The sequence below is a fragment of the Rattus rattus genome, chromosome 9 (assembly GCF_011064425.1).
Source record: "Rattus rattus isolate New Zealand chromosome 9, Rrattus_CSIRO_v1, whole genome shotgun sequence".
Lineage (NCBI taxonomy): Eukaryota > Metazoa > Chordata > Mammalia > Rodentia > Muridae > Rattus > Rattus rattus.
In genome coordinates this window covers 86,417,409-86,442,347 of record NC_046162.1, presented here as the reverse complement: position 1 = coordinate 86,442,347, position 24,939 = coordinate 86,417,409, and the positions used below count along the sequence as shown (strand labels likewise).

At 42.2% G+C, this 24,939-nt stretch overlaps 1 protein-coding gene across 1 annotated transcript in view; it reads left to right on the top strand.

Moving 5' to 3' along the window:
* Positions 1-24,939, top strand: part of Acaca (acetyl-CoA carboxylase alpha) — a 259,500-nt gene that overhangs the window by 111,174 nt on the left and 123,387 nt on the right. The window contains exons 15-25 of the mRNA XM_032914502.1: positions 1,576-1,726; positions 3,339-3,442; positions 9,029-9,110; positions 9,520-9,665; positions 11,470-11,620; positions 12,931-13,065; positions 13,962-14,108; positions 14,869-15,057; positions 15,738-15,838; positions 16,502-16,590; positions 22,620-22,744. Coding sequence (XP_032770393.1) covers positions 1,576-1,726; positions 3,339-3,442; positions 9,029-9,110; positions 9,520-9,665; positions 11,470-11,620; positions 12,931-13,065; positions 13,962-14,108; positions 14,869-15,057; positions 15,738-15,838; positions 16,502-16,590; positions 22,620-22,744 — 1,420 coding nt within the window. The remainder of the gene's footprint in view (positions 1-1,575; positions 1,727-3,338; positions 3,443-9,028; positions 9,111-9,519; positions 9,666-11,469; positions 11,621-12,930; positions 13,066-13,961; positions 14,109-14,868; positions 15,058-15,737; positions 15,839-16,501; positions 16,591-22,619; positions 22,745-24,939) is intronic.

Genomic DNA, 24,939 nt, shown 5'->3' with positions numbered 1-24,939 from the left:
CTCCTTTTCCTTCCTTTCTGCTTTTCTTTGTGGTGCTAGAGACTGAACATAGGACTTAATGTGTGCGCTGCCACTGAGCTACCTTCAAACTTCTCTTTCTGTTTCTCTAAGGCTTTAACGGTGTGTTGCCGATGCCCCGATTTAATAGTATTCGCTTCCCCTTGCAGCTGCACACAGATGGGTATTCCCTTAGTATTTGTTAGTGTTCTTAAGAGATTGTGTTGTCATTATTGCTGTCAGATTTTTTATTTAATTTTAGGTGTATGAATGTTTTCCCTGCATGTTTGTATCACGAGCCGTGTGTGTGTGTGTGTGTGTGTGTGTGTGTGTGTGTGTGTGTGTGTGTGTGTGTGTGTGTGTGTGTGTGTACAGCCTGCAGGGTTTGTTTTTCCACTATGTGGATTCTGGGAATCGAACTTTGGTAATCAGCCTTGGCAGCAGGTGCCTTAACCCGTTAAGCCAGCTTGTAGAAGTTTCATGTGGCTACTTCACTTAACTGGGACATGAGTCGAGCATTTTAGACAGTTCCCCTTCCCTTGCTGTGTCTCATTTATGCTTCCAGGCTGACCTCTATTGGCATTTTTGTTTCAGTCTTGATCAAGCAGACCATTGTATCTATTCTACAGGATATGTCCAAAGCCTTGGTCAGAATTCTCACTACTCCCTTTTGGTCTGCTCTGTACAGTTCCCTATAGAAGAAAACAAACTCGGTCACTTTTTAGCATAGTCAGATAGTCTCTGCAATATATTTGCTTCCTGATACTGTACCAGAAGTTCTTTTTTCAGCTCAGAGCTTTCTTTGTGGCATCTGATCTGTACTCTTTGGTTGACTGTTAGATCTTACTCTGTAATAGTCTTAGCCCACACATCCAACACTACTTCTCATAATATAAATACCATGAAAACAGGAACATATCTATGTTGTTAATACTATATCCCCTGAACTATAACCATATAGTTCATATATTCCCTTTCTATCTGCAGATTTGCCTCTCACTATTATTTGCTTTGTTCTTCCTTCTCTCCAGTCAATCATAAATTTACCACACTCAATAGATACCATCATGCTGGGCCTGTCAATACAGTAAAGATCAAATAGAGTCTGTGTCCTCACGGTACTATAATCCAGAGGAAGAAAGAAAAGCAATTGCTTTATTATGTAGTGAGCAAGTATGACTACATTGGGCTTATAGACAGGCATTACAGAAGCATGCAACTGTGTCAGCCAACGCCAGTCTGATAAGATGTTAGGATGTAGAAAATAAGTGCTGCCCTGGTTCTAGCTAGTCAGCAATAAATGATAGAACAATGAAAATCAAAGAGTGGGTCTGTCTGTATTCTTTGTAGCGAATTGTTTATGATTTGCCAGTGCCCTTACGGTAATATCAATCAAAACTTCTGTGTCCTGACTTCTTGGAAGCTCTCCTATCGGGAGTATGTGACAATGAGCAGACTTAGGTCTGTACCCTCATCTGTCCTTGGAACTATCTGTCCTTCTGCTAAGACTCAAAAAAAAAAGAAAAGAAACAATTCTTTCAAATGATTGAGAAACATTATTTTCTGTTCTTCCCCTAGAAATATGGTGGTGGCATTGAAGGAGCTGTCTATTCGGGGTGACTTTCGAACTACAGTAGAATACCTCATCAAGCTGCTGGAGACAGAAAGCTTTCAGTTAAACAGAATCGACACTGGCTGGCTGGACAGACTGATTGCAGAGAAAGTGCAGGTGTGTGCTCCTCCTCTTGCTTTCAGTGGCATTTGGGACTGGCTTTTATAGGCCTTTGTCATCTTCAGGTCTGGGCATCAGATGGGATTTGATTCCAATGTAAATGGCTCCTTATTACCTGGAAAAATCTAGGATGCAGATTGCTTTTAGCACTTTGTAAGTTCTAGTTCCAGGCTGGGAATGTAGCTTTTCTTGTTCTAATGCGCATCTATCGTTCACACGTCAAAAGAAAGTTCCTGTGCATGTACTACACAGTCTCTGTGGGGGAGGGATAAGCACATGTGGGGCTCAGAGAACAATTTGTGCGAGTCAAATTTCTCCCTACAATATGAGGTCAAGTTCCCTTACCCTTCTGAGCTATCCTGCTGGCTTCACTTTTATAAATTTGGTTAAATTACTAGATTCATCTAAGTTTCAAGGTCAACATTTTGACTGCATAACACATTGTTTTCTTTCTTTTTTGAAAAGCATTTTTATTACATTTATTGATTGATTGATTATGAAGTGCATGCTGGGTTGCCTGTGGATGTCAAAGGACAACTTCCCGGGTCAGTTCTCTCCATTTCTACTCTGTGGGTCCCGGGAATCAACTCAGGTCATCAGGCTGGCGGCTACTGTGTAGTCCTGGCTGTCCTGGAACCCACATTGTAATCCAGGCTGGCCTTGAACTCCTGCCTCTTGTTTCCCAAGGGCTGGGACTGAAGATGTGCACCACCACTACCTGGTTCCATTTTGTTTTCTTAATAAATTTTCACTCGTTAAATCTTTGTACTTTAGACTCTTTTTTTTTCTTCTCATAAAAGTCTGTTTTTGAGCTGGTCTGATCTGCTCAATGAAATTTTACAGTGAGTAGAAGGAAATTTATTTTTAAAAATTTCCTCAAATTCTAAAGGTAAATGTACAAATTTTTTGTTTGTTGTTAAAAGTTTATCATCAAAAACCTTGCAATTAAAAATTACCTCATGTGACAGTTAACAACACCCAAACTTCATACATCTCAATAAACTATGCAGTTAAAATCGCTATTCTAAAACTATAGAATTTTACATTGTAAGTTTTAGTACTGATATATATATCATTTGTCTACTAACAATAATGAAAGAAAGGAAGGAAGGAAGTTTATGACAGGGTTAGAACTAGAACAGTTGGCTTTATGTTTTCTTGAATAACTTGTGTCGGTTATCTACACCCAGTCCTTCCCTAGTGTTTCATAAGGTCTCATGGGAGCTGGAAGGATAACTTGTCCTTTCTTACTGCTCTTCCTGAGAACCTGAGTTCAGTTCTCTGTATCTATGTGGTGACTCATAGTTACCCGTAACTCGTGGGGACCTGATGCTGCTCTCTAACCTCTAGGGGCACCAGGCACATGCATGGTGCACTTACATACATGCAGGCAAATAGCAAAATAAAAGTGGCTTCAACCTCAAGTCAAGGATGGTCTTTGAACTCCTTTGATCTCCTTGTCTCCACCTCCCAAGTGCTAGGATTGCAGGTGTATACCACCATGCTTGGCTCATAGTGATGGAGATAAGGATGCTTCTGATCTTGGTTTTATTTGAGTGGCTGTGCTGTCATGTGACCATGCTTTTGATCTGTCCTCTGTTCTTTTTAGGCAGAGCGTCCTGACACCATGTTGGGAGTTGTGTGTGGGGCTCTTCATGTGGCAGATGTGAACCTGAGGAATAGCATCTCTAACTTCCTTCACTCCTTAGAGAGGTAATCTATGTTCTTGTGTCCATGCTAGCCAACCAATGTTGAGTACTGGACTATAGCTCAAAGGTCCATTTGTTTTTCTGCAACTTACGGGCACTTTATGATTTCTAGTTGTTATTCATGCACTGGGGACAAAGGAAAGAGGGAGAATGCCTCAGGAGAGTAGGTCACTGTTTCTTTTTTTGTAAGTGTGTATGTGTTTGTTATGAAAGTGTTCATGTGGGTATGTACACATAGACCTACATGTGTAAACATGTGGTTGGAAGCCAAAAGGTTGACATTAGGTGTCTTTCTTGATTGTATTTTATTTTTATTGGTTTGGTTTGGTTGACTGGTTTTTTGTTTGCTTGTTTGTTTATTTGTATTCCTGTTTTCCTTTTTGATTTTATTTTTTGAGACAGGGTCCCTCTATGCCGCCTGGCTGTATTAGAACTCATTGTATAGACTATGAGACACTGGCCTCCAACTCACAGAGATCCTCCTGCCTCTGCCTCATGAGTGTTGGGATTAAAGGTGTACACCAACCAATACATCTAGTCTCAGTTCATTTTTAGACACAGTCTCTCAGACACTGAGCCTGGAGCTCTCTAATTCAGCTAGGTTTGCTGGCCAATGAACTCCCAGCACATGTCTGTTTTCACTACTCCAGCCTCCTCCATGGTCAGCACCACAGTGCTGGAGTTAGACACTGTGCCTGCTTTTCCATAGATGCTGCAAATCGGAACCCAGACCCTCATGCCTTTATGGCAGGAATCTCCTCAGCTCCGAGATTAATCTAGTTTTTAAACACTGAAGCCCAACTGCACCAAATACACTTCCCTGAGCAAGGCTCCCCAAATCATGGTGATAAAATCCAGCATTTTCCCCTACCTTCAAACCCTAAATATCTCTGGAATTAACTATACCACATTTCAAGAAGTAATAATTGAGACTGATAGTCAAGATGACCTTGAATGTCTTTCAAGTGGAGGGTCAGACATGTATGAAGCTGAACTAATTTTGTATGTTGATTCCAGAGACTAATCTCTGCCCAAGTCCCTAGGCGAATGGTTCAAAGGGCTAATCCCATCCAAGCATTTTAACCACAGGCACTTTATTTCCTTCTGTGTTGTTAGACTTATATCGGCCCCCTTTCAAAGTCTCTGAAAGGAAGAAAAGAAGCAAAATTTTGAAAATTGAACTGAGGTTTCAAGCCCTGTGATAAACATCTCGCTATGTTACTCTCACGCACTAAAGCCTTCAGCAGCTTGCATTTCCTTTCTGACTCAAATCTTAATCCCCAGGTCTGACTTTGAACTCGCTGCACACCGTGGCCCCCTCACCAGTCCATTCTCTTTCATTTCCAGTCCTCAACATGCATCTCTAACCTAGTTAAATGGATTCCCTATGCATGTAAAAATGCGTTAACACATCCTTTACTGTTCTTTTAGATTGTTGTGTCTTGTTTTAAGATATTCTCCTTATATATCAGATGGCATTGAATGCCTAAGTAACCCAGGATGGTTCTAACTCACAGTCCTCTTGCCTCAGCCTCCAGAGTGCTGTCATTATAGATATATCAACCCATCGAGCCTAATGTTCTTTAAAAAGGAATAAAACAAAACAAAACTTATGTGTGTCTGTACATGCCACATATGTATTGTGTATGCAGAGGCCAGAAGATACTTCTGGTGCTGGAGTTAAAATCCAATTGTGAACCACTCCATGTGAGTTCTGGACACTGCACTCAGGTCCTCAGGAAGAGCAGCAGGCACTCACTCTTAAGTGCTAAGCCATTTCTCCAGTTCCAACATTCCATTTTTAATTCATCTTATAAACTTGCTATTTGGGGAAGGCATATTCTGAGACAGTTTCATGTTGACCTGGCTGGCCTTAAACTCAACATGCAGCTGAGGCTGACCTTAGACTCATAATCCTGCCTATACCTCACCAGTGCTTGGGTTATAGGCACATGCCACAGTACATGGCATAATTTGGTTTGATTTTTTTTTTTCTTTTCAGACAGGTCTTACTGTGTAGCCCTGGTTGTCCTGGAACTCACTGTAGAGACTAGGCTAGCCTCGAGCTCACAGAGCTCTGCCTGCTTCTGCCTCCAGACCACTGGGACTAAAGGAGTGCTGATGCTGCTCCTGCCGCCTCCTCCTCCTCCTCTGCCTTGTCTTCCTCTTCCCCTTCCTCCCCTTTCTCCTTTTCCTCCTCTTCCTCCTCCTACTCTTCTTTAAACTTTTTTGTTGATTCTTTGTGAATTTCACATCGTGTGCCCCAATTGAAGTCATCTCCCAGTCCCTCCATACCTGCCCTTCACCCTCTTCCCTAAAAGAAAATTAAAAATAGCGCATAATTTTATGAAGTCTTGATGGGGAAGCTGTGGGGTGTCGCAGTGTGTCCCACAGCGCACCTCTTCACCCACACAGCTTTACTTTCGAGCACTCATTGCTGAGTCATTGATCTGGTTCAGGGCCCCTGGCTTCCGCTATGCATCAACACTAGATCCTTGCCTGACATCTTGGAGATCCTGCATTTCGTCATTAGATCCTGCAGCGTTGGTTCTGTAGGACTGTCCCCTTGACAAGCTTCAGCAGCTCGTAGATTGGGTAGATGTTGGGTTAGGCTGATGCAGAGCCCTGGATCTGGGCCTGTGTGCTGGCTGAGTTAGTCTGCCTGCCAGTTCTCCTGAACCCAGCTGCCTGGGCCAGCTCTACCTCAGCGTAAGTGTTAGGACTTAGGTGCCAGTGAGCCACTAAGCCTCGCAAGTTCATTTTAAAGAACAATAAATAGATCCACATGTTCTATGTTTCAAAAAGACGCATAGTGGAAGAGCACCTATTAATTTGTTTCTTGGAATCCAGTGTCTTTCCCTATAGCCAATCCATATTACTGGTTTCTTTAAGTTTCTTTAGTTCTGGTGCATATATGTGATGTTTATCTCTTACCTTCTGCTTTTGTCTCATAAATAATAGTAATATAATAATAATAATAGTTTGTTTTTTCTTTTGACTTGGTTTTTCAAGACAGGGTTTCTCTGTATGCCCTTTGTCACTTTGAAGACCAGCCTGGTCTTTAACTGCAGAGCCCTGCTTCTGCCTCCCTGGTGCTCAGATTAAAGGTGTATACCTCCACACCCAGCTTTCTCCTGCTCTTTTTAAACCTAATTTTATTCTTTTTTTTTAAGATTTAAAAAATTATAATTTAATAATTAAATTAAGATTTAATTAAAATTTAAATTTTAATTAAAATATAATCTCATTACCCCTTTCTCTTTTCTCCATCTAGCTCCTCCCATGTTCTTTCCCTCCAACCCCTTCCACACCATCTCAGATTCTTGGCCTCTTTCTTTAGTTCTGGTGCATATTTGTGCATAAATACAGCCCACCATGCCCATTAGTTAACTCTTCTCACTTGGCTTGTTTTCACTTAATAATATCATTTAGTGTTTCTTATCACTATGTGAAAAGCTTCTTTTTAATGACTGTAATATTTTGTATGGATTTGAGAAGATGCTTAACATGACTGATCTTGGGGAAATGCAATTCAGGAACTCCGTGAATTATCACCTCAGTCTCGTGCCTGCCATCAAGAACTGTACAATAACAAGTTTTGACAAGGATATGGAGAAATTGGGATCCCCGTGCCCTGTTGGGGGGAATGTAAAACAATGCAGCCCCTATGGTAGACAGTATTAAAATTCTTCAGAAAATTGAGAATCAAATTGCTATAGTGGTCCAGCTATAGTAGTTCTGTATATACCAAAAGAGGTGAAAGCTGACTCTCAGAGAGATGCATACATTTTCATGGCAGTGCTGTTCATAGGCACTGCACAGTAGTAAAGCCATACATCCATGATGAATAGGATAAACAGTGGTGGGTATATAAACATCACAGGATATATTATCAAACCTTAAAGAGGAAGGACATTCTAGCAAATGCTAAAACACAGAGGAACTTTGAGGTTTGGACTAAGTGAAATAATCCAGTCACCAAAAAAAAAAATAAAATAAAATAAACTATGATTTTAGTGTCAAAAGGTATCATGAATAGTCAAATTCATAAAAACAGAACATGCTAGGTCCTAGGAAGACATTTATATAAATGCAGTCACTGTTAACAGAGTGCTACCTTTTGCTAAGTAAAAGCGTTCTAAACAGTTGAACAGTGGTGTGACTTAGACTATATACTACTATACATATAAAAATCGTTATGTCCTTGTATGGCTTCCATCGGCTTGGACCTGAGTGGGCTTTGAGGGAATAAAGAAAAGACAAACACAGACAGATAGAAGTATCTGGACTCGGGTGAACTGGGCTCTTGATGATGAAGCCGCAGCATCCCGGGCACTCAGTGTGTTTGTTAAATACAGTTGGACAGAAAGGAGGGCTTGTGCGTACAGCTGAATGAGGAGGCGGGCTTAGTACACGCGGATAAACAGGGAAGCAGCTGGATCAAGGAGAGATGCGGGCTTAGGCAATCTTGGCAGCACGGTATCTGTTGGGAACTATCTTCAGGCTGCGAATGTCTGAGGAGAAAGCTGTGGTGGAGGTTCTGCACGCACTGCCAACATTTGCACCAGGACCTAGGAGAAAAAGAAGGCTTTTCCGTTTCTCGGAGCTTCACCCATTGAAGGCTCTGCCATTTTCCCACGAAATGAGTGTGAGGCTTTGGTCCTGGCCTTTCTGTGTTCATGTCAGCACACACACACTCACCAGAGCTCACACTCACACACTCACTTGGACCCACACAGACCCACACAGAGCTCCACACACCACACACCCACAGCCCACACACCACCACACAGAGCTCCACACACACACACTCACCTCGCCAGAGCTCCACACACTCACACACCGCTCAGAGTTCCACACACCTCGCTCAGAGCTCCCACACCACACACCTCGCTCAGAGCTCCACACACCAGAGCTCCACACACCACACACACGCCAGAGCTCCACACACTCCACACACTCACACACACTCGCCAGAGCTCCACACACTCCAGAGCCAGAGCTCCACACACTCACACACAGCTCCACCACACACCTGCTGGGCCCAGAGCTCCACACACCTCACACTCCGCCAGAGCTCCACACACCACACACTCCTGGCTCAGAGCTCCACACACACACACAGAGCCCACGCTCACAGAGCACCACACCGCCAGACCACACACCTCACACACCCGGCCCAGCTCAGAGCTCCACACCACACACCTCAGAGCCCACACACTCACACACACCCTGCCCAGATTCCAGCCAGAGCTCCACACACTCACACACTCGCTCAGAGCTCCACACACTCACACACTCGCTCAGAGCTCCACACACTCACACACTCGCTCAGAGCTCCACACACTCGGGCTTCCTTCATTCCACACAGTAAGTTGTATGTTTTGTGTATCTTGCCACGATTAAATGTAGAAAAGAAATTTCAGTATTTTTTTCATAATTAACATGATCAATCCTTTACAAACAATCATTTAGGTTTTTCCTCTTCTTACTATTTCAGGAAATATCACAATCAATAACCTTTGAGATTTCTTTATAACCTATTAGAACTCTATAGAAATAAGTATGTCATATATTGTCATTCTTTCAGGGGTCAAGTCCTTCCTGCTCACACACTTCTGAACACAGTAGATGTTGAACTTATCTATGAAGGAATCAAATATGTACTTAAGGTATGCATTCCCCACCGAAGTCTACACCTTAGTTTCTATCTTCTCTTCTCTTTTTAAAACTAGTTTTCTTAGGTTGAGAGACTGAGAAAAGTTCACTTTTGTTTACGGATTGGAATATTACAGCCATCATTTTGTCAGCCTCAGGAATCAATCAGTATTTAGCAATTCTATGAAAACCTATCCAGTTATTTCTCACTGTGACATACTTCCAAAAGTATGGAGAGGCAGGGGAGAGCCGGAACAGAGAAAAGCAGCCGACGCTCTCTGTGTGCTCGCAGCAGGACAGGTGCACTAGCATTACCACTCTGGCTGACAGACGACCTAGCCTGTCCTGTAAATGCTCCAGCTGGATGGGAGGCTGTGCTGGGAAGGGATCACGGCTCGGCTTTCTGGCTCTCGTTTACTTCAGGTGACTCGGCAGTCTCCCAACTCCTACGTGGTGATAATGAACGGCTCGTGTGTGGAAGTGGACGTGCACCGGCTGAGTGATGGTGGACTGCTCTTGTCCTACGATGGCAGCAGTTACACCACATACATGAAGGAGGAGGTAGACAGGTGAGTGATGAGGCCCAGTTGTTTGCTGTTGGATTAACTCTTCTCTTACTACTCATTAGCTCCTGGGATTTTTCACAGGTTGTTTGTTTTTGTTCATTTTTACTTTTGGCATACTCATTTTTCAATTAAAAACAAAAAAGCTTATATACTTAAACAATTTAAAGCTTTGCATACCTAAAATTTTAGAGTGCAAACATGTTTGTAATTGTAAACATGTCTCAAACTGGGTATTAGACTCTGTGCCTCAAGTCTCAGCTACGCAGGTGGAAGTAGGAGGCTGAGGGAAGGCTCACCTGACCCGAGGAGTTTAAGGCCAGCACATACAACTTAGTGAGGGTCCATCTCCACTCCAGTGTGCTGGACAATGAGAAGTAATTCCCCCCTGAAATAAACGATCACAATTGATAGCGTCTTGTGTATTTATTAGAATTTCATGAATGAATGTAAGAATTCATAAAGGTACATACTATTTTTCCTTTAAATATATCCAGAAATAAATATCTGTTAAAACTATTTGTGCTTTTTCTTTAAATCAATATTTATTTACTCTATGTGTGCCTGAGTATTATATGTACATGCACTGTGCGTGTGCAGGAGCCAGCAGCGATCAGAAGAGGGAGTTGGATCTCTTGGGACTGGAGTTGCAGGTAGTTGTGAGCCACCATGTGAGTTCTGGGAATTGAGCTCCAGTCCTCTGCAAGAGCAGCAAGTGTTCTTATCCACGAGCCATCTCCCCTCCCCACCACCTCCAGTCTCATAGCTCACATCTTGCTTTGTGTAGGCGACCTTGAACTTCTTTCTGAACTTCTTGCTCCCACCACCTGAGTGCTGAGGTCATATCACACACCACACCTGATTTACATGGTACTGGGGATTAAACCCAGAGCTTCATACATGCCAGACAAGCATTGGACCAACTGCAGTACATTCTCAGCTCCCTCTCTGCATACCTCCCCATCTCTTTCTCACACACATAGTGTATCACACCAGCCATACTGCTGTGAGAATTGAATGAACCAATCACTTGAAGTGCTTAAACTTTGCCTACAGCATAGTTATTGTTCCAGGAATGTTAGTTATAGCTGAGCTTGGTATTTCATGCCTGTAACTAAGCATTTAGTAGGCTGAAGAGGACCGAGGCCAGACTGGACTACATTGTGAGGTCCCCTCAGAGAGAGAAAAATAGGAAGAAGAAAAGGAGGGAGGGGGCTGGGGATTTAGCTCAGTGGTAGAGCGCTTGCCAGCAAGCGCAAGGCCCTGGGTTCTGTCCCCAGCTCAAAAAAAAAAAGAAAAGAAAAAAAAAAAAAAAAGAAAGGAGAGGGGATATTAGTTATATTATCATTATCTTTGTATTTTTGTATAAATATTCTTTTTTAATGTATATAGTATATTCCATGATATGAATATATCATAATTTATTCATTCCAACTTTTGACTGAAGATTGGTACTAAAATAAGGGCCAGCAAGATAGCTAGATGGATAAGGCCCTTGCTGCCAAGCCTGACATCTGAGTTTGGTCCCTGAGAACTCACACGGTAGAAGAACAGTATCCTCTCCTACAAGTTGTCGTCTGACCTACATAACTGCATGTGCCCACACATAGTACAATCACATAAATGAAATAAATAAAAATGTAAAAGTTATTAACAAAGATGCAGTGAATGCCTTTTTACATGTCTGCATTATATGTATGATAACATTTTCTGTGTGGCTTTTGTTTTGTTGTTTTTAAGACTGACCTTTTCTCTCATTTTTTTATAACCCGAGTGCTTTATTGAATTGCCTGCTCTACTTATCTCCTAGATACCGAATCACAATTGGCAATAAAACCTGTGTGTTTGAGAAGGAAAATGACCCGTCTGTAATGCGCTCCCCGTCTGCTGGGAAGTTAATCCAGTATATTGTGGAAGATGGAGGCCATGTGTTTGCTGGCCAGTGCTATGCAGAGATTGAGGTCAGGGTGGGGAATGGGCTGTTGGTCATGGGAGGGAATGTAGGTTGATGGGAGTAGACTTGGATCGAAAGTAACAGAAAGATCGTCAGTTCATTTCATGTGAATTGTCCAATTTAAGAATTTAAAAACAATAAAAAATATCACTATTTTTTCTTTGACAGTAAAGAAGTTTGAGCTTTAACAATTATAGTAGCAATAGTCCTAAGTGACAGGTGTCATGCTGACTGTTGGCTGCACAGAGAACATATGATAGGTAGAGTGGGAGCGTAGCAGGTGTGTAATGAAGGATGAAGTTTAAGAACAGGAGGTCACCAAATCCTACCTGAGAGAGGGTGTGGGGTAAGGAAAGGTGTCCTACAAGAAGAGACGAGACAGAAAGCTAGACAGGTGAGGATGAGCAGGAGACAGTGTTTAACCTCACCCCGAAGTACAGAAGCAGGACAGTGTGCTGTGTGAGAACTGACTGAGGATAGATTAAAGTTTGATATGAGGGCAGGTAAAGGTGGTTGCTATGGAAGGAAATGGAAGTCTTCAAGAAACCTAGGCTAAGACTGTCCAGAAGCCCATGTGCAATCACTGACGGGTTTTAAATGGACAAAATGATATGAGATTTAGTCTCTAGGGTGATGGTTTGGGGACTGTATCAGAGGTAAATGCCATGAAGGCACATCTCATGGTAGATTTTAAAAAGTACTCTAGACCTGAAATGGGGAGAGCCTCTCGCAAAGACACTGCAAGAGAAAATGTTTCTGAGAGATTTAGAAGGTGAACTTATTGGGCTGGTGGTAAGTGAAGGAAAAGTGTGGGAAATGTATGTGCTGTCATTAGGATAGATAGTTTATCACTTCTAATATATTTTATATTTATATATATGTACATAATACATATATGTACATATACATACACACACACACATATATATATACATACACATATATATTTATGGAAGGGGTAAATTCACAAATAGCAGCAAAATGTATTTAAAAGTTAGAAAAGCGCTAGGCACATGGTAGGCAGGAGGGTCAGGAGTTCAGGGTCATCCTCAGCTACAAAGCAAGCTTTGGCCTAAACAATCCATGAGAACAGACAAAAACCTAAAAGCAATACAGGAAGGAATCAGTATCTGTTATTAATCTGTAGATATACTTCTGAGAAATTTACCAATTGCCTTAGTATTTCACTGGAGATTTTGATAGATTCCCATTTGGGGTATTAAATTGTTTTCCAACTGAGATGATGGGGAAAACTGGCCTTTAAACTGTTCATGTCCTTAAAGGGAGGTCAGGCTCTAACTTACTTCTTCATTACAGGTAATGAAGATGGTAATGACTTTGACAGCTGTAGAATCTGGCTGCATCCATTATGTCAAGCGACCTGGAGCAGCACTTGACCCAGGCTGTGTGATAGCCAAAATGCAGCTGGACAATCCCAGTAAAGTTCAACAGGTGCGGAGGAGGGCACTAAAAACTGCTCTAAGGGTGAAGAACATGATAGCTTGGAGAAGCTTGGTTTGTGGGTTCCTTGACCTTTCCCATCCTTTGCCTCCGTCCCTCATACTTTGCATCTGTGTGAGGGTTCGTGTGTGCTATCTGCTTGTATGTGTGTCTGAGGAGGACATGTATGAGTGTGTGCATGTGCTATCTGCATGTATGTGTGTCTGAGGAGGACATGTGTGAGAGTCTGTGTATGTGCTATCTGCATGTATGTGTGACAGAGGGGGACATGTGTGAGAGTCTGTGTATGTGCTATCTGCATGTATGTGTGACAGAGGAGGGCATTAGGTGTCCTGCTTTATCATGCTCTGCCCTGTTCCCTGGAGGCAGGGTTTTCTTGTCGAGCCTGGAGCTAGGCTGGCCTCCAGCAATTCCTAGCAGTCCTGCTTCTCACACCCACAAGCACAGTGCTGTAGGGGAGTCCTGGGGTTCCTAGGCATCTGAATTCAGGAGCTAATGCTCCTGAGCAAGTGCTTTTATCCACTGAGCCATTTCCCCAGGCCCTGTCCTTCCTTTGTGTCCATCTTGAATTCCTGCTCTTCCTACCTTTTATCTCCCAGAGTTTTGGGATTACAAGTATGTACCACCATACTTGTTAGCTTCTTGTTAGCATTTTCTTAATCATTTTTTTGTTCCTCCCAATTTTATGCCTTATATTTGTGCCTACAGTATTGTGGAACTGAAGCTTGCACTAGCCAATATAAAGCTAAGATTCTGTCTTTTTCTCATAGTGTTTCTTCCACCGACTTTTCTCCAGAAAAGTCATAAAGGGATGTCTCAGTTTTGAATTGCAGTGGTATTTGTGCCCAGGGTAGAAGGTAATGACCGATGGTGTCTTGTGATCACAGGCTGAGCTTCACACGGGCAGTCTGCCCCAGATCCAGAGCACAGCTCTCCGAGGCGAGAAGCTCCATCGAGTTTTCCACTATGTCCTGGATAACCTGGTCAATGTGATGAATGGATACTGTCTTCCAGACCCTTTCTTCAGCAGCAAGGTATGAGTCACTCCCTTGGGGAGGGGATGTACAAATGTCATTCTCCACAGGAGTTTTCAGTCTCAGGAGGAATTTTTTTTTTTAAGATTGATTCTCCCACTCCTCTTTCTGATGCTGGGGATCAAACCCAGGGCCTTAAGCAAGCGTGCTATGCAATCACTGTACCACTGAGTTATACCCTTGGCTCATGGAGAATTTTTTTAGGAGGAAAAAGTTATCTGACCAGTAATCTTCCCATCTTTCTTTGTTGGCCTTGAAGTTTGTTTTTTGAGACAGGGTTTCTCTATGTAGCCCTGGCTATCTTGAAACTCACTACTATGTAGACAAGGCTGTCCTCAAACTCAAAGAGACCTGACTGCCTCTGCCCTGCAAGGGCCAGGATTAAAGGCATGCACCACCAGGCCTGACTGGACTTGACATTTTAAATCTTTGCTTCTTAATTTTGTCATTTACTTGGGGTTATTCCTTTGAACTACAAACCGGGTAGTATTTGGTGTTTAGGCTGTAGTTTTACAGTAAGCACCAGGGGCTGGAGAAATGGTTCAGGGCTACAGCACTTGTTCCTCTTGAAAAGGATGGGCTCCCAGCATGGTGGGTCACACCATGTGTAACCCTGAGGCACTCATGTGGTACACGTTCACGTGAAATGAGTAAATTAGAAGGCAGCACCAGCACTCTAGTGCAGGAGATTCAGGGATCTGATTTCATTTGGGGACTTGTGTTGCCTTTGTATCCCATTTGATTATTTCTTTCTCTGCAGGTAAAGGACTGGGTAGAACGGTTAATGAAGACTCTGAGAGACCCCTCCCTGCCTCTTCTAGAGTTGCAGGATATCATGACCAGTGTCTCTGGCCGGATCCCCCTCAACGTGGAGAAGTCTATTAAGAAGGAAATGGCTCAGTATGCTAGCAACATCACATCGGTCCTGTGTCAGTTTCCCAGCCAGCAGGTATTTATGGGGTAACACTGTCATCATTTTCCACTGGCGGCCACTAGAGTTCATGCTCTAGGAGGCCTCTCTGTTTGGCTACTCCTTACTGTCTGTGATTTTACCATCGTAAGCATTGAATCCTTCATAAACCTGCCTCAGGATATGAGTCATTATATGGGAACTGTAAAATATCTCACACTATGAAGAAAGTGCTGTGAGTATGTATTCCATATCACTGTGCTTTCAGGGAGAGTCCCCAGTTAGACATGTTTCTGTAAGATTGACAACCAGGACATCATAATGTGTTTGTCTGACACTTCCCGACCACCTCAGCAGCATCCTTGCCCTTTACCTGCGATGCATGGTTACGTGGGGAATAAAGGTGGACAAGTAAGGGACCAGGAGTGAGGTGTGGGCTTTGACCTTAAACAACTTCTTGCCCATCACATTCTGGCCAAATTTAGTTCTGTGATGTGGTCCTTAGTCTGTCTGGGAAAGGATGAAAAAAGTTAGAAATTGCTTGCTTCTTTAGCAAGTGTCTAAACTTGTACTAATTTACTAGTACTGAGAGCATGTTAGAGACAGGTATTGTCATGTTGTAACCAAGGAGACTCTTGGTAGTGGTGCTGATGCAGAGGAGTGAGCACTGGGTCCCCTTGGCAGGAGTGGCTTCATTCTTCTTATTTCTTTTGCCTTAGATTGCCAACATCCTAGATAGTCATGCAGCTACACTGAATCGGAAATCGGAGCGGGAAGTCTTCTTCATGAACACCCAGAGCATTGTCCAGCTGGTGCAGAGGTAGTCCCATGGGCCCCCAGACTCTCACACTTTCTTTCCTTTACTTGGGCGTAAAGATTTACTTGATCTGACTTTCAGAGAGAAGAAAGTACTTTATCTCTCAGAAAGTGCATTACTTCTTAGATCTGTGACTGAACTCATTCATTATTTCTGCTGTTTTTATAATGTTCTGTCAGTTATTATGGCCCCCAAATTCTGTTGTTTTCTTTTTATTTGCTGTTTTGATGAAGATCCTAATTTTTCTTCTAGTGTAGACTCCAACATGATATTTATTCTTTATATTTTATGGATCTAGGTATTTAACTAAAAAGTTATCTAGAAAATTTTCAACTTTAAGATACTTAAACCTTTTCAAAAGTCCCTTAGCCATTTCAAGCGTGATGATAACTTCTGCTCAGCATAGGAGCTAAGTCAGGCTGTGTCAGATCTCGGTATGGAGTCGGGTGGTATGGTGGTGGGTGCTAGTTTTACTTTCCTTTATAAAAGTTTTCCTCTGTGCTGAAGTTACTTTTCAGTTTATAATTGAAATTAATAATTTTCAACCTGAAAATATAGGCTATAGGTCTGCCCTTTATTCAGAGGGAAAGCAGTTCAAGGGACAAGCTCGAGAGTAAATGTGGCCTCTGGGTTCATTTAATGGTGTTGCCCTGTCATGATTCACAGGTACCGAAGTGGCATCCGTGGCCACATGAAGGCCGTGGTGATGGATCTGCTCCGGCAGTACCTGCGGGTAGAGACACAGTTTCAGAATGGTACGTTCATCCTGCGGATGTCTAAGGACGTTTGTAGTTCTGATTAAAATACCATGTAAGAGCTAAGGCAGTTGGTGCTTTACCAGCACTTCCCAAGAGCAAGCTTTTCCTTCTCTCACTAATCCCCTTAAAAACTAAAAGTTCCATACTTTACCAGCATGAATGAGGAAGAATACTGACAAAACATAGCGTGTGAGCTGGAACTTCAGTGTGCTTCTGAGGAAGGTTTGAGATAATTGTTCTTGGAGCGATTGGCATTCTCTGTTGACATCTTCTTGGCTGTGTGTAGTCAGAGTTAGCTGAGTGATGACCAACTTGGAATTGAAATTCCCTGCCTGAAGAGCTTGCCTCTCGGCAGCTAATCCAAGGCTTGAACCACAGGCATATGAGAAGCTCAAAATCTCCCCTGCTTTTTACTGTGCCACTTAGGTGGAATTTATCCCTAGCTTTCTCAGAAGAGCTTCACTAAATGATGGATACTCTTTAAAAGTGAAATACCTTGGTTACGATTTTAAAGCTGCATAGTGCCATGTATGGCATCCTACCACAAGATGGCAGTGTAACACCAGAAAATTGAAATAGCACCTAAAATTATCTCTTCTGTTCACTTTTGCATCATTTAAAAGATGTCTCCACTCTCCGTGGAGTTAAATTCCACAAGTAGATGTTAACAGGCTTTTTTAAAAGCCAGGTTGATGAATTTAGGGGCAGTCAATGATGTAATTTATCATGTTCTTGTAAATAAGAAAGAATGAACAGGGTCATTGTCTCAAGATATTGGGAAACTGGACAAAATTCAGTGTAGAATGACGTGACATTTTTCCTGTTTATGTATCAGTCCCCACTTCTTTCCATGGTCTGGGGGTAAAAATCAATAAGCTGCATCCTTACCCTGTGTTAAGCAGACCCACAGCCATTTCATGTGATGCGTCATACGTAGTGGCAAAATGTTCAAAGCATTTACTTTAGGACAAAGGCTCTGGTGTCACTGTGTCCACACAGCATCGTGCTGGGAGTCCTTGCTATTGCAGTAAGTTAAGAAAACGATTTAAATTCTACAGCAAGATGGCTTTCTGCTGAAATCCCAAGACTTGGGAGGTGGAGACAGAGGAGTATCAGGGTTCAAAGCCAGCCTTGGCTTAATGAGACCCTGTCTCAAAAAAGTAAAATGGCTTGAGGACTCATGAGCACGTAGGTGTCTACTTGGAAGGCTCAAAGAACTCCCAGACTTATTACTAAATTATTTAAAACTAAACAAAATTTCTAAGTACAAATGTCAAACATGCAGGGTTTAGTGGTGAGTGCCTTAATTTGGGAGGCAGAGGCAGGCTTTGACTCAAAGAAAAAAAATCAAACATAAAATTTATTTGCAGTGGGGGTGGGGGGGTGGGGGGTGGGGAATGGGGGAAGTAAGTGGCTCCTCTAGACTAGAGCACTTGGCTATCATGCCCGAGGCCCTGGGTTCAGTCCTCAACTGAACTTCAGAAAAGGTTTCTTTTTAAAACTTATTGCTTATTTATTTAGAGACAAGGTCTCATTCTATAGCCCTGCCTACCTGCTACTCGATATATAAGACCAGCCTGGCCTTGAATTCATAGAAGATCCTTCTGCTTTTGCTTCCCAAATGTTGGGATTCAAGGCATGTGCTACTAGGTCCCACCAGAAAAGAGTTCTTTATAGTAAGTAATTGTTTAGAAAACGAAAATCTCAATTAAAACCCATGAAATATAAAGGCAAAAATACAACGAAAATGTGCAGTCCTCTCTGGAGGAGATTCTAATGAATAAACAATGGTAAAGACTACCTAGGTCAACGTCAACAGCAGACACTATTTGTTACAAAGCCACTGGCTCTCCCTGAATTCACTTGTCAGTTGTTGACATTCCAGTAAGTACCTTTCAGGGATCTTCCCAAAATCTGTCAAGCTAATTCTGACATTTAAACAAAATTCTGGCAATAGCCAAGATAAAATAGGTGTAGTTGTAATCCTAGCACTCAGAAGACAGAGGCAGGACAATTGCTGTTCATTCAAGATCAGACTGGACTCTACAGCAAGCCGTAGTGAGACCCTGTTTCAAACAATAACAAAATGTACTTCTAAAGAAATGGAAGTCGGAAAGTATTTGCTGGATGAGATACCAAGCTTTACTATGAAGCCATATTAGCTAAACAGCTGTGACATTTGTGGAAGGACAGTTATAGACGAAAGAAACACATGACCCAGAAGCAGACCCATACACACGTGATTCATTTCCTAATACAGCAGGCACTGTGATCATGAGGAAAAGGGTAAGCATCAGTAACAATACCAAGACAGTGAGCCCGTCAGCCCTGTCTCATTCAGATGCTCGGAACCAATTTCAGGTGAAGGAAAGACTTAAATGTTTATCAAAAACACAAAAGGATGAAATTTAAGGTATCCTTAAAACCTCAGGATCGAGAGGAGTTAATCGTACTACCAACAGGAAGTGCATAGTATAAAGGAAACAACTGATACTTCTGTCTGTTCAGGAACTTCTGTTCATCCCGTGTATTGCTAAGAAATCAAGAACCCAGGCCATAAAGTAAAGAGCTATTTATAGCATTTACACCTACGACGGGAGTAGTACTAGTGTGTAAAAGACAATCGAATAGAGACATGGGCAAAAGAGAGAAAAAGGTGTTTCACAGAAGAGAAAGCACAAATTATCCATAAACTTCAAGAAGATGCTTGGTCCCATTACCAATTACAGAAGTCACGGGTTTTACAATCACATTATGATCTTCTACCACCTCTTGGGGGGAATGCAAATGGCATGCGTGACTGCCTCAGAAAACTGCCTATCCATATCTAGTGCGTCTTTGATGATGCTGCGTTTCTATTTATGCTCTTTAGCCTAGTAATCTTCCTCCAAAATATAAGGTCTGTGTTGCGTCACTAGTGGTCATAGTAGAAAAAAAAAATAAAAGAAAGCAGAGGGAGTACCTCTAAATATATACAAATAGAATGGCTTTTTTATTCTAGGATAATCCTACAGTGGAATATTATATAGCACTGAAAATAGGTGATTCCTAGGAACACATATAAACAAATGAATCAATACGTAGTTTTTCTGTTTTTTAAATCAAGTCCCAAACCAGGAAATAGCAAGTGATAAACATAAAGAGAATGAAAGACTCGTTATAAATTCAGCTTAGTAATCATTTCTTTAGAATACAAGTAGCAAGCCACTTGGGAGACAGAGGCAGGACGATTGCCAAATTCAAGGCCAGCATTGGACCAAATACTGAGAAATGCCTGTTTTAAAGAGAGGGTGTGGCGACTGGAGAGATGGCTCAACAGTAAGAGTATTAACTTAGGGTTCACAGCCATCTGCAGCTCTAGAGCATCCCAGCCTCTGCTCTCCATGCTGGGCTTCTGCATGTATGCAGTGGGCACAGAAGTACATACAATAAAAATAAATCAGTGTGCTTTTTTTCTTTCCTGGCTTTTCAAGACAGGGTTTCTCCGTGTAGCCCTGGCTGTCCTGGTACTGGCTCTGTAGACCAGGCTGCTCTTTAATTCATAGAGATCTGCCTAACTTCTCCCATGTGCTGGGATTAAAGGCACATGCCACCACTGCCTGGCGAAAGTAATATTCTTTTAAAATCTCTCTCTCTCTCTCCCTCTCTCTCCTCTCTCTCTCTCCTCTCTCTCTCCTCTCTCTCAAGCTGAGCTTGGTAGTGTATACTTGTAATCTCAGGACTTGGGAGGCTGAAGCAGGAGGATCTTGATAATTTTTTTAATATAAAAATTGAAATGGCATATATGTATCATTTCAAGTTTTAGTATGTATTTTATTGTATGTAAGCATTTATATTATTTATAAGGTTCTTTTTTTCCTGGGCTGGAGAAATACCTTATAAAAAAAACAAGTGTTTAAAAAGAAAAATAAAATGTGGAGAGTTGGCCCAGAGGTTAAGCATACTGGTTCCTCTTCAAGAGAAGCTGGGTTCAATTCTGAGCACTCCTTCGGTGAGCAGCTCACAGTCATTTCTGACTCCAGTTTCCCAAGATCTGCTGCCCTCTTCTGGCCTCCGATGGTACTGTATGCATGTGGTGTACAAACACATGCAGTCAACACCCATGTGCATAAAATAATTTGATAAAAATTTATTTTTATTTTATAAAGTAAATGTGTGTTTGAATGTATACATGCCTCATACTTGAGGAGGTCAGAAGAGGGCATCCAATTCCCCCTGGAATTGGAGTTGACAATTGGTTGTGATCTGCCATTTAGGTGCTAGGAATCAAATCCAGGTCTTCTAGAAGAGCAGCCAGTGGCCTTAACCACTGGGCAATCGTCCCTCCTCTTTTCTCTGTCACAGTTAATAGTTACTTTTAAAGTGACTATTTGTTATTCTTTTGTTTTTGTTACTGTGTCCCTCACCTCAGGTACATATGTTTGTTTTATTTCCCCTGCTCTTAATAATTACTGTTGCCCTGATGGATTTCTTTCACCATTGCAAAGCTGAGTCTCAGTGGGAGGAAATACAACAGTTTTTTCTTCCTTTTTTCTGCAGCAGTTCTGGAGATTGAACATGCTAGCCGACTGCTCGACCATTCAGCAACATCTCTAGCCTAAGGGCTACCACTTTTTAAACATTTCCCATTTTATCAAAATTGGATCTTTTATTACATTGGCTGTTTTCTAGCTAGTATATTTTAGTGTTTTCCAAACATACTAGTTTCATTTTGAAAAATACTATTTATGTTAATTTCTGATATTTAAAACAGATAAGTCAGGGTTGCCCTGGTCAAATGTTATTCTAGGAAAATACAGTGATATATTTTAAACATCACTGTTTTAGTTTGTAGTTTAACATAGAATCTGAACGGAGTGATAATCCTTTTATATTTTTGCAATTTGTAAATAAAATTCTGGACCACAACAATGTAAGCACTAGTTTTCCTTTCTTGGAAATTTAATTTGTAGCCAATCTACTTTGTAAAGACCCATGTTTCGCTTACACGAATCGTAGATGTGCAGTGGAGTGTCAGTTTGTCTCTGTTGCAGAAGGTTGTCCTGCCCAGCATTAACCTGCTTCTGGTGCTCTACAGAAGGCCGCAAGCACCAGAGCTGTACTTCTGCAACCTGAGCACATGCAAGGCTCCCCTTCATGTATGCCATGGTTTGGATTTGGAATTCCTGGGCCTTGCTTCCTTTTTCCTGGAGTTACAGTGGAAATATTGATTCCCAATATAGCAGACTCACTTATGAATATTGATAAGTATAATTCCTTAGCTTAAACAGTGCTTGTTACTTAGGGTGGATGTGAAACCAGGTGCTCAAGCTGGAGTAGACCTCAAAGGTTGTCAGGATTCATGGTTTCAATTTAGTTGTTAATTCATTGTATGTGTGTGGCCTACGTGTATGTATGTTCCTGTGTGTGAGTGTGTGTACCTGTATAGGTGTGAGGACAACTGCTGGTCAGAAATGACATTCACTTGTTTTGCTCACTGTCCTGGAGCTCACCAATCAGATTAAATGGGCTCTGGGAATTGAAACCTGCACCACCATGTTGGGCAGACCAGGAACTGATGATTGCAAGGCAAACACCACCATGTTGGGCAGACCAGGAACTGATGATTGCAAGGCAAACACTGTACCTGTTGCGCCCTTGACTGTGAGTTTTAAGGAGCAGAACCTTCTCTTTGAAGGAAGTTATTCCAGGAGAACAAATAAGATCATGAAAGGAAAAAAGTGGGATGGGAGTCACACCTGCCCCACCTGTATTTTAAAATTGCATCCCGTTCCTTTTTAATTTTTTAAATAAAATCAAGACCCAGAGAGTCAAGTGACTGTCTTAGTGAATTGGAAGTAGGGCTCAACCTTGAACTCAGGTTTATACTTGGGTTCTCATGATCCCTGGTCTAAATCCCTCTAAAAAATTCTTAAGGTGTTTCTTCTGTTTATCAACTGTGTACAGGTATTAAGAAACAGCCAGTTAGCATGTAAGCATGAGACTTCATGTGTACATGGTGAGGACGTTTTCTTTACCACTTGTAGGCCACTACGACAAATGTGTATTCGCCCTTCGGGAAGAGAACAAAAGTGACATGAACACCGTACTGAACTACATCTTCTCCCACGCCCAGGTCACCAAGAAGAATCTCCTGGTGACAATGCTTATTGTGAGTATCCAGTGTGTGTGTGTGTGTGTGTGTGTGTGTGTGTGTGTGTGTGTGTGTGTGTCTGTGTGTGTCTGTCTGTCTGTCTGTCTGTCTGTCTGTGTCTGTGTCTGTTTCAAAGGAAGGCTGCTATCTTATAACGATGGTAAACGAGCTTGGGCTGCAGATTAGCAGTTGCTGGACCTGACCCTGTGGCTGACAGGAAGGGACTGTTGGGCATAGAATGTGTACAGGAACTTAGTTTTCTTGGCTGCTCTTAGAAGTGCCTGGCCCTTTCTTGTTTCTGTTGTCAACATGATGGTAGCTCTCAAAAGCAGTTTCCTCTCACCAGTGTGCAGCTCCATGTTAACTCTTGCGTATATCCAGCAATCAAGCACTGGCTTTCATGTCAGAAACTTAATAAAATGGAGAGATTTAGTACTGTTCCTCTCCCTCCAAAAACATAATTGAATGTATCTGGCATCTTCTTTGATTTACATGAAGATCTATGCTCTTGTTGCAGTGACCCTGTTCTGACTAATACACGAATTAGTAGGAAATGGGAGGAAGAGTGAAACCAGCTCTTGTGAGCTGGGCTGAGCTGCGTCTAATGCTGCAGGGAGTGTGCAGAGAGGAGAGTTTTCATGTTAATTTCAAGTTCTCCACTCCTAGTTCTTCCTGGTGAAGCTAGTGTTCTGGGTCTGAGAACAATGGATTGCTCTTCAAGGCCGTTCTCCACCATCCCGAGAGGCCTGGTGCTGCACAGTAGCCTTGCCTGAGACTGAAGTTCTCGATAGCTCCCTTCCCCAGCCCTTTGGAGATGACCATTCTCGGTACTCTGAAGTCCATCATTTCTTCATATAGGGGAAAACCCCATATAAATCTTGACTGCCATTTTTATATAATACCCCAAAATGAAAGGAGGCGGCCTTCCTTATGTCTCTGGTTGACGCATTACCACTCCTTCAGCCATCTGCCTCGCTGGTTGGCTCTATTGGCTATAACATTTTATAGGTAGCCTCTTTAAGAAACGTGTCATTAGAGGGAGAGTTCATTACCTTTGCTACCCTGGAGTGGCTGCCTGGTGAGGAACCAGGTCTTTGGGAAGGGTGGAAATGTTGGCACAGAGTACTGTTTTAACTTTCCCACGAGACAGCTTTCTGCAAAGAGTTCTATCATCTATAGCTATTGCTGTTTATTTCCCTCAGAAATCCTACTTTCTTTTTCAAATTTTAATGCAAGGATTGTTAATTCTCACTTTGAGGAAGTGAACACTTTCTGGCAGAAAGGGGTAATGATTAGAAGGCAGAAGGATCTGCCAGTGCGAACCAAAATGGGGCTAGAATTTGCCTTTAAAGGAAGCTAATTATGGCAAATTTTTCATCTTATTATGATTACCTTTTTAAGAACTTAACAGTTTTCTGCACTAAAAATAGACCAAAGCCCAGAATCCTTGGAGCAGCAGAAGAGTAATGGTCGTCCAGGACTGTCGCTGGGTTTCTTAAATTCTAATTTGTAAGATATAGGGGCTCGGCTCGCTCCTTTTGCGGAGTGATTGTAAGTAACGCTTGCCTTAAGAATCTCATTATTGGAACACGGAGCCATATTTCCTCTGAGAATTCTGGAGTAGCTTTGAGCCGGGGCTGTTCATTTCTCAAGTAATCACGCTGGTGTGATGGAGAGAGAAAATGGCAGCTGTTCGGAGCTCAGGCCTTCAATTTTCTTCAGAGTCCAGTCACTCAAGTGTGTAATTACACGGGGGTGCTGCAGAGGCGTTGGGCCCTGTCAGAGAACTGGTTTGAGGCTTTGCTTGCTGCTTTTGCCAGTCAGGACAGGCAGAAGCCAATGGGACCCTGACTTGCTGCTGCTTTTACCCCCACCTTGTCATCCTGATTATTTCTTACCTGCATAGATTGTGGCCCAACTTTCTTCCTGGCAGGCTGAGCTCTGGAGAAACAAACGGGCTCTCGGTATCTGCTTTGGATGGCTAGCGTGGAGGCGGCGGGGTACACTGGCAGTTGGAGTTACCCGTTTTCTTTATTTTAGTATCTTCGCTTATTGTTTTCCTCTAAAAGAAAAACAAAAGACAAAACAAGAATCAGTGAGCACAATAGTATTTATAGTCTTGTATATCACTAATTTATTTTCAAATATTTATTCCAGATATTTCCAATTTATCTCGAGGATTTTGGAGTTAAGGAATTAATTGATATGACTGA